The 9,935-nt window shown below is 29.2% G+C and overlaps 3 protein-coding genes across 3 annotated transcripts; all 3 read right to left on the reverse strand.

Annotated features, from left to right (window-relative positions):
• Positions 1-117: 117 nt before the first annotated feature.
• Positions 118-985, reverse strand: LOC148307803 (uncharacterized). The gene is made up of 2 exons (XM_088262802.1): positions 523-985; positions 118-419 (listed from the first exon to the last, which is right to left on the reverse strand). The coding sequence occupies exons 1-2, from the start codon at positions 691-693 to the stop codon at positions 192-194; spliced, it is 399 nt and encodes a 132-aa protein (XP_088118928.1). The 5' UTR covers positions 694-985; the 3' UTR covers positions 118-191.
• Positions 986-1,446: 461 nt separating this feature from the next.
• On the reverse strand, positions 1,447-5,429 carry LOC148307804 (dopaminechrome tautomerase-like). Its single transcript, XM_088262816.1, has 8 exons — positions 5,004-5,429; positions 4,802-4,927; positions 3,771-4,071; positions 2,745-2,859; positions 2,486-2,566; positions 2,240-2,347; positions 1,904-2,116; positions 1,447-1,739 (listed from the first exon to the last, which is right to left on the reverse strand). The coding sequence occupies exons 1-7, from the start codon at positions 5,371-5,373 to the stop codon at positions 1,976-1,978; spliced, it is 1,242 nt and encodes a 413-aa protein (XP_088118942.1). The 5' UTR covers positions 5,374-5,429; the 3' UTR covers positions 1,447-1,739; positions 1,904-1,975.
• Positions 5,295-9,724, reverse strand: LOC148307805 (dopaminechrome tautomerase-like; the record flags this gene model as incomplete). Its single annotated transcript, XM_088262817.1, has 7 exons — positions 5,295-5,433; positions 6,130-6,842; positions 8,216-8,326; positions 8,838-8,918; positions 9,063-9,180; positions 9,263-9,486; positions 9,603-9,724. Coding segments are annotated over 6 exons (794 nt in total), but the record flags the coding sequence as incomplete, so codon positions are not given.
• Between the last annotated feature and the right edge of the window lie 211 nt (positions 9,725-9,935).

The raw sequence follows: 9,935 nt of genomic DNA on the forward strand, positions 1-9,935 counted from the left end.
TGTACTGAAAATAAAAGTTACATTCATTACAATAAACTGAATTTGTATACAAATATATTCCAACATGCTTGAGATGTATGTTTATTTGTTTTCTTAACCAATTGATCAAAATGAGTGCTATTTACAGTTAAATTAACTTTATTATTGTAATTTACTAATACGTAATTCATAACCTAACAAGATACAAACAATCAGTCACAAAATGAACTAGCAGAGTAACTAGATTGGGAATTGTGAACATTATCTTCAATATCTAATGCGCTTGAATTAATAGATGAAGATGAATTATTTGCATAAGAATTACTGCTTGATTTCTTTAATAAACTTTCCAGCTTCTCCCAAGGGTCCTGCATCATAGATGGATGATAGTAGATAGATATGTCATGAGGCTTGTCAAATCGTGGACCGTTATTGAAACTCTGAAAGAAACAAACGTATATATTGCAAGTGCTTAATAGACACATACTTGAAAATCTTATATTAAAAGGGAAGAATAAGTGAAATCATAATTCGGAAGCTTACCTTCCTCCCTTGGCCGCGGTTGTAAGGGCTGTAGTTGTTTCTATATCCACTGAATCGTGGCCCATGGTTTTGATGGTGGTTTCTGTTGAAATGTGGCCTGCTGTTCCAACTGTTATTTCCGCTGGAAATAGGGCTATTTGACAAAGGAATATACTCGGAATTATTAGACATTTCACAAAAGTTGTCTACTAACAGTGTTTATCGTGTGATTTCGAAAAATTGTATTTTGTAACGATTCTTAGTGTTTTAGATCTAATACGGAAAACAGAGACATAAATAACAAATAACTTGCAATCCAGGGATAACCCAATACGTTTTTAATCACAACTTATTCCGAATCATTGAAACAAATGGTAAAATTTAACTTTTAATGCTCCAAACGCATATCCACAAACCGACAAAACACCTTTTGTTGTGTTTGACGTTGGTTTAGGTTTGACTTCGTTTTACATAGATTAACGATGATTATTTGACATTTTGCCATAGACCATAATATATTGACATAGAGAATATGATCAACATATGAACTAATATTGGAGTTTTTATTTCAATTTTCAGATTCCATATAAAAAGTATTTTTATAACTAGTCACTTTATTATTTTTATTATTTATTCTAAAGTTCGGCCTTTCTCTGAGTATTGTGCCATACTAACAAAAAAATTAAAATGCCTTTTTTTATGTAAGTATTTACTATCTCTACAAATATACTTCTATTCTCGACGGATTATTACAGGTACCTTTTATATTTTAGAAATTGAAAATGTGTAGTATTTTTTATTTGTAAGTATTCAAGAAAATAATAATTTTTATTTTTATTTATTTGTTTAAATAAAATAAAATTTTTATCTATTGAATTAAAACTTAGATCAAAAATTTTATTCAACATTACAGGGAAAAGGTAAAATAATAACATGATTTCTTAATATTTAATATTAATGTTAAAATAAAAAATATATTTCTTTATAAATATTTTCAAATTACAGCAATGAAGTATGTGAATAAGCATGAATAAAATCTCAGTCGTCCCAACGTATTGTACGTAGGTATATTAAAATCGATTCGAATGATATTTTAAGTTGATATATTCTCAGTTTGTTATTCTACATCAATCGTTATCAGTCCCGTGCCGCCGAACTTTACTTCTGTACTTTTATTTTTAACGACTTTGGCTTTTTGAAACTAGTTGTCGATTAACTTTGTCCAGAAATTAAAAACCCTGAAAAAAAATATTTTCACTGAAGAGAAGATACGTTAGAAATATTTACAATACAAAGTAAACGCATTTTATTCTAATTGTAATTTCAAGTTTCAACTCAAGGATTATATTATCTAGATTATTATATCAATATCTCTTTTTAAAAAATGTATTGGGGCTCTTACCTCTTAGACAAGTACTGATTCCAGGGGTAGGTACATAAGTAGAACATATTATATTATTGTAGCTGCGTTATTTTAAACGCAATCAGTATTTTCAATAGCATTGTCTACTGCCACCTTCATGATTCTTATATTGACTTGATGTTTATCATGGGAACCATATAAATATTTTGTTAAGCGATTCGACATCATCCAAACGTATCTATCACTGTCAATCTTAAACAAAAACCTTTAGTAGTTTTTACACTTAAAAAATATTATTTTGAAACACAATATATATTTCGATTGTACTCTTATATATTACGAAGTAATATATAAGATTAAATATTTACGAAGTACCTTTAAATCAGCAGGAAATTCTAAATATTTTTCATTTTCTACTACCAAATAAGTAGATGAATTTAATGTTTTTTTGGTATTCCAGCAACTTATCCCATTTCTGTTTACCTGAAAGAAAATAAAGAAAAATTTCATTTTATTGTTAATATATCCATAAATGATGTAGCATACCATATATGAAAAAAAAAAACAAAGGTGTAGACCTGAAAAAAAAACTTATATTATTTGTTTAATATCATAGCATACCTGCGTGTGAAATATTACATCAGTACCCATATCAAAAGCGGCTGTTGTTGATTGACTGTTGAGTCCACGATTTCCAGAAACCTGTAGAGTTAATTTAACAAAGTGAAACAATCTTCGTACAAAGTAACTACTCGAGGATTCGAACGCGGGACAACCGCCATCTATGGCACAACGAATTTTTACCTGTCCCATAGATGGCGGTTGATTTTTTACTTGTTCATTTTCATTAGTGGGTATTATTAACATTGCAATTGTTTACCTTATATTCATCAAATGCATCTTCAGTACTGGCCCATTTCGGATTCCTCAAAACTTCTGTTGATACTTGAAATTGTGTAGTACTTGTCAGGGAATGGAAATAAAGCGTCCTAAATCTAAAAGTAACAGATACTATTAATTTATTTCAAAACATATTACATACATAAATCATATATAAATATAATATTCCCGATAAGTAATTTCTATTTCTCATTTTGGGACATGGGATTAAGGTTAACAATACTGGAATACAAATAATAAAGTAACAAAAAATATTTTTTTAAATAACCAAAACTAATACTAATACATTGCAAAATATAAAAACAATAAACGGGTATAATAAATAGGCACAAGAAGCATATTTAAAATAAACAAGTAAGAAAATATAAAAAATGAGAAAATACAACAAATTAGAAAATATAAAAAACATAAGGTAAAAACAAAAGAAAATATGAATAATCACTACATATATATCTTTCCATAAGTACCTTCTCAGATCATTTATTTTGGATCCCGAATGGGTTTTGTTTTATATATGTCAGGCAGCTGGTTAATTTGGGTATTGGCAATATAATTTAAGGACCTTACTCCAAATTTAGTAGTGTTTATCGGCTCCACATGTATTTTGTTATGTCCTCGTTTATTATGATTATGAATTTCTTTGTTAAAAATCGGTATGGTGTTGCTGTGAGTCGTTTTAAACATTATTTGAAGCATTGTATGTGTAATCTCATAAGTTTTTAGAATGTCAAAAGGTATTATGTTAGTGCTCAAATAAATGTCTTTTACATGAGTGGTGTAGGGTAGACGAAATATATTTATAATAGCTCTATTTTGTATAACTTGTATTTCGGAAATTCTCTTCTTAGTTGTGAAACCCCATATACAGCATAGGTATGACAGGTGGGAATGGGAAAATATATTAAATTTGTCTTCTTATCTTAGATTAGTCAAAAGTCCACCCCATACATAATTTCCATGTATGGAGAAGTACATATATTGTTAAAAGCTTATATAACTTTCTTACCCATTATATTGGAGATCACTAAGTGCCAGTCCCAGGACTCCATCTATCCAGTGCGCCTTTACTCCTCCAATAATGAATGGTCCAGACAAAGGGTCCGGCATAAAGTAAAGGTGTCTGATTCTCCATGATGTGTTGGATTTGAAGCTATAAACTACTAAACCGAAGCCTGCAAAGTCACTTATGTAGGCGAATGCTTCATCACAAGTACTTGAAGTAGTTTCAACAACCAAAAAAAAAAACATAATTATTAGACTTAATTTTAAACAGAACGATACAAACATTTTGTATTTTTTTAAATAACCTACAACATAATAGATGTAAAGCATTTTTAAATAAAAGTATTGCAGAGGAAGAAATATATTATGTGTGAAGGTGAATTATTCAACTGTGATGATTGTGAACTATTGGGGTATTTCTTCTTTGGTGAATCCAAAATATAATATTTAAAAATACCTTGGACTGCTTTTATATTGATTTTATAAAATAAACATTCATCTTTGACGCAGTACCCTAAGCACCATTAGATACGGAAAAGGATTAGAAGAAGAGCAAAAATACAAATAAAAGAGCAAAAATACAAAAATAAAACACCTGTGCGTTACTTTATTGCGCAATATTTCGCAATTATTTAACAATGTTCATTATACCTATCTATATAATGTAATACAACGTATAATTTTGTTTATTTTATGCCTTGAAAATAATTACTGACTTTCTTCTTCTTCTGGCTCCTATCTGCAGCTACTAGATGCACAGGGGACCGCATAGGATCGATGTCGGTACATCAACTCAAAGGCAGGGTGATCAGTCTTCTACCTCAGGTTCGTGAATATAGGAGTGGAATATGTTTGAAAAGTGCGGATGACGTTAGTGAAAAAACTCAGAGTGAAGTACATAACTCCTATATGGAAAAGGAAATAGGGGAAGAAAATTAGAAAATACACGGGAGAAAATGAGGAATAGCTGCATTGGGTAAGACACTCGGGGAAGCATACCCATACTCGTGCAAGTCAAATAACGAAACAATTAACTTACTATATTTCCAAAAGCAGAGCCTTCTCGAACATCGCCCTTAGGGAAGAAGTATCGTCTCAATAATTCATTAGTTCTTAGATCAAATATTAATAATGATTTCCGAATGACTTGCCGCTGTTTTCCTGTAAATAAAATTTTAATATTGTTTGTTAATGAAATTTTCAATTAATTTTTTGTACTTAAGGTACTGGCACATACCGAAAAAATTGTCTACTCCATCGTCCACTGCCCAGAGCCTGTCGCACGCGTCAATCCAAACCCTGAAGACTGAGACGATTGGTTTCACTTCTGGATTCTTATTCGATATATTCCAAACCAAGTTAGATTCCCAAGATGGGTAAGGATTCAAGAGAGGCGATTTGTCGTCTCCGATCTCTACGTAATTTAGTGTAGAAGCCACTCCGTGCTTCCATCGGTTTAACGTAATGAAAATTTTGTCATTCCACTTCGCAATTCCAAGGGGCACATTGTTCTCGGGGATATATGTACCGGTCGATAGGGCCAAGCTTTCAGTCTCCTCATCTGGCCATTTGTATCGCAACTGCTTCCAGAAGAAGACTTCTTCCATTTCAACAGCATCGCAAAGGTTTAATGTGACGACAAATAAAAGTAAGCACACGCATAAATTCTGAAAATGAAATGAAATTTCCGAAATTATAATATGTATTCATACATGCAGCGATAGCAGCTAACGAAGCTTAGAAGCCGGAGGAGGTAAGAGGGCAAACAAAAATGTTGAACTAACATAAAGGAATGGGTTAGCAAAAGCTCAACCTCGAGGTCGGTCGTGCTTTCCCGAACGATTTAAAACAATATATATGTATATGTATACATGTATTGGAATTAGAATTTTTTTAAAGAAAATAAATAGAAAAAATATTTAGATTTTTTGAACTCCAGTTTTTCAATAATAACTCTTTTTTTAAATCGTATATTTATTTGAAAGATTTTTTTTTTCAATACGAAAACGGTATTTTAAGCAAAAAAAAAAACAAGTACCTACGTTAAATGTTACCTGGGTTTAAGGAAAATTAAGTTGCGATTTATCGTACATTGGGCCTTAACCGCGGAGCATGATAAAACTTAGTTAAAAGTTCTCATAAATCATTACTTTAATGTATCACTAGACGTTTAATATCAATCGCACCACATCTGACTGCGACCAGTTTTTAATGTTACATTTGGAGTATTGAATGACCAAAAAGGTATCAAGATCAATCGCGCAACACGAGAAACTGTGGGTACATTTGTGCGACATCACATGACATTTGTAGAACAATTATATAATTGATGTGCTTTATTTAAAAAAAGTTATTATACTTACCATATTTGAACAGTTATTTCGACAACACGTCTATCTTACTCTGTTGCAGAATTATAACTAAAATATTATTGGTTCTAAATCAGAATGTCTAGCGTATCAATAAGTGTAACAACATTTTAATTACATTTCGTTACGATTACAGGGGACAAAAGTGACCTTTGCAGATAAAGATTTCACATACAGTATTGGGTAAGGAAATGTTACATAGGAAATGATATAGGTTCTTATCACTTTCTGAGTTATTATTAAAACAAAATATTAACGGAGCTATAATTACAAAAATCAATTGGATTGTGTTTCTACATATCGCAATAAATAATAAACCATGTGTGGTAAAATAAACTCAAAACAAATTAAATCATATTTTATACATATATCATTTGTTATTTGGTAAGATAAATATTGTGAAGGAAAAAAATGTTTTATTGTTTAATTTTAATGGGTTGGTATTTCAACATATGTCTGTTTATAAGAAAGTATAATATTATTATATTAGTATTGCATTAACGTAACGATGTAATATGTATCAGTGAATTCGTAACATCATTTAGTATTTGGAATGTTATTTTTCCTGCCTAACATTTGCCTTCCCAGAGTATTTCCTGGATAGGCACAGACAATATTCTATTATTTATTTCTTCCTGGTTCAATGATCGAAGTTGGAATCTTTGGAGACGATCTGACAAGATCCACAGCCTATCGTTGTCATCGATCTGTAAAGTAAATATCATTAGAAATGAGAAGAAAAAAACCAAACCGAAATATTTCATTCGTTGTCAAATTTTATATGGTTAATGTTTGTCCTGTGTTTTAAATGCATTTTTTTTACAAAATATAAGCGAAATATCTTACTACGCGAAAAAACACTTAATAAGAAAAACAGCAACCGTAAATTATTTATGGTATCAACTTATTTTAACGAAATCTAACTAACCACTTTGTAGATCTTATTAAAAATTAAATACAAATATAAATATATCGTAGTAGTACAGGCGACATGACCAACTAACGAAAAGTAAAATGTTCAGGAGGGCCATTTAAGTCACTTTTGCTTGGCAAGAAAATAAACATTAATGCAGTTAGTCATTTTAAATAAATTAATATATCATACTTCCAAGTTTAAAATCCTTTGGGACTTTTTTCAGGACAATATTAAGCTAGTAACATAACAAATAGTCAATGATCACGTTTTTGTAAAAAATGCACTTGGTCACTTTCTCCTGTATGACTACGATATATATATATATATATATATATATATATATATATATATATATATATATATATATATATATATATATATATATATATATATATATATATATATATATATATAAATATATATATATATATATATATATATATATATATATATATATATATATATATATATATATATATATATATATATATATATATATATATATATATATATATATATATATATATATATATATATATATATATATATATATATATATATATATATATATGTGTATATATACAATATATATTTGAAATCGAATTCTTAAAATTTATATTATTTCCCAACATTATGTATTTAGTTTGATAATAATGATCATAACTTTCATAACAAAATAAATGCAATTGCAAAATGAATATAATATTTTTCTAGATTTAATGTACGTTAAACATTATTTGTTTCGCCTTTTCAAATAATTGTGTGCTCTATATTCACTGATATGAAAAAGTAGGTAATTATGGTAAATGATGTGAACTTATAAAATGAGAGTTTAATGTTATTTCAATAATTGTACAGATAATGCATCATACATTACGTATAATATACATTTTGAAATTGGTTTGCAATTATGTATAATGAAACATAATTTATCGAAATATGTCAACATTTTATTGATTATTATTGTACAACAATTTTTCGTCCACGAAGTAACAAAATCTCATTTCTCTTCGATTCATCATTTGTGGAATGGGGGATAGGAGGGGTGGGAGGATGTGGCTTATGTTGACACTGAAGGAGGAATAGTACATTTCAGGGACTAAGATTTTTAGTAGTAAAAAATAGTATAAAATTGGCTCCTGATTTACATTTACCCGTACATACCTTGAGATCATTAGGAAACTCTAAAACTACAGGGTGAGCGAACGCTAAAGTGTGTGTCCAGGGGCTCAGGTATCGAGCTGTGTTCCAACAAGATATTCCATCGCGATTCACCTAAAATAAGTAATATGTTAAGCCCTTATATAAAAACATTTATTCGATAACAAAAGAAAAAATGTATTCAAAATAGGTACCTACATATTTTTTGAAATTTACAATTTCGAGAAATAAAATAAACATTCACCAATTTTTCTGATCGTCAAAATTAATTTATAAATTTTTACTTTAGCGGAGGCTTAGAAAAATTATTTCTTAATTTTAATTTTCTTGAAAATTGTGCGAATAATAAAATATTCATAAAAGCCTTTATTATTTCAGCATATTCGTATTGAAATATTATCAACTAATTTATTTTTACATTTCCGTATTCGACAGTTGTGTCCCTGTTAATTAACGCTTTAATACTTAGTTCAATAGTAATTGTGTATTAATAAATTAAAGGAAGACAAACATTTTGTTTAAATCTATTCAACCATACTAGATATTCAACAACGGGTGGTAAATATTTTTCTTTTGCATAACTAGTGTTCATGCTAAAATAAAAATAAAAAATAAGTAAAATCACCTGAGTATAAAATATAACTCCGCTTTTATCATCATGTATGCTTACTGACGCCTGAGAATTTTCTCCTCGATCTCCGACAAGCTGGAAATAGGAACAAATTGATATTTTATGATAAGTTTAATTTTTAAATTTTACGCATATGTGTCGTTTTGATTTATAAAATTTAAAACATACACATAAAAATTGTTGACAATTTTAATATAATTTTGTTACAAAACAACTTACATGAAAATAACGATAATTTTCAACAGAATTTGTCGCCAACGTTTTGTTCTGGAGGACTTTATTAGCGACTGCAAATTCTTTAGTACTGGCGAAAGGGTGGAAATAGACACTGCGATATCTTGAAACATGAAATAAATCAATATTAATTATTCGACACAGGTTTTACAACATATACATTAACAAAATAACATACTACTCACCCGTCATTAAGTTTATTGGACAGTGCCACTCCAAATACTCCATCCGTCCACTGAAAATCGATTCCTCCGACCGAATACTCTCCAGCTAGCGGATCTATATGGAAATAGTTGTGTCTTATTCTCCAAGAGTCATCTTGCTCCAAGCTGTAAACGATCATGCCGAAGGCACCAATATCTGAGATATAGGCGAATGCATCGTTGCAAGTACTGCCTATATCCACCACCTGTATTGCAATAAAACTCGCTACAGAATATATTGTAATGGCACTTAATAAATTCGCGCAAGTAATGCAAACTTATCGATATTATGTATTCAATGTAATAAACTGCAATTGCTCACAATATTGGGCAGAACTGAATCCGCTGTGACGTCAGAATCCTTCAACGTATAGCGCTTCAAAAATTGATCACTTTCTAGATCGAATATTAGAATACACGGCTTCACTATTTGTTCTTTTGTACCTGTCAAAAACAGATAAACAATTTATTTTAAACAAAATAAGCTATTTATTTAGTATATATGTATATATTTATATATATTGTATTTATATAAATATATATATATATATATATATATATATATATATATATATACACATATATATATATATATATATATATATATATATATATATATATATATATATATGTGTGTGTGTGTATATAAATATAT

Source organism: Brachycentrus maculatus, unplaced genomic scaffold (assembly GCF_059751285.1).
Source record: "Brachycentrus maculatus isolate JH-2025_06_01 unplaced genomic scaffold, ASM5975128v1 h1tg000189l, whole genome shotgun sequence".
NCBI lineage: Eukaryota > Metazoa > Arthropoda > Insecta > Trichoptera > Brachycentridae > Brachycentrus > Brachycentrus maculatus.

Bases quoted from the DNA above. Each gene is read 5' to 3' on its own strand.
- LOC148307803 (XM_088262802.1), bottom strand. From the start codon at position 693: ATGTCTAATAATTCCGAGTATATTCCTTTGTCAAATAGCCCTATTTCC. The intron at 420-522 runs GTAAGCTTCCGA...TGTTTCTTTCAG, and splicing joins ACCGCGGCCAAGGGAGGAAG to AGTTTCAATAACGGTCCACG.
- LOC148307804 (XM_088262816.1), bottom strand. From the start codon at position 5,373: ATGGAAGAAGTCTTCTTCTGGAAGCAGTTGCGATACAAATGGCCAGAT. The intron at 2,860-3,770 runs GTAAGAAAGTTA...TGTTACTTTTAG, and splicing joins AGTGATCTCCAATATAATGG to ATTTAGGACGCTTTATTTCC. The intron at 2,348-2,485 runs GTATGCTATGAT...ATTTTCTTTCAG, and splicing joins ATGTAATATTTCACACGCAG to GTAAACAGAAATGGGATAAG.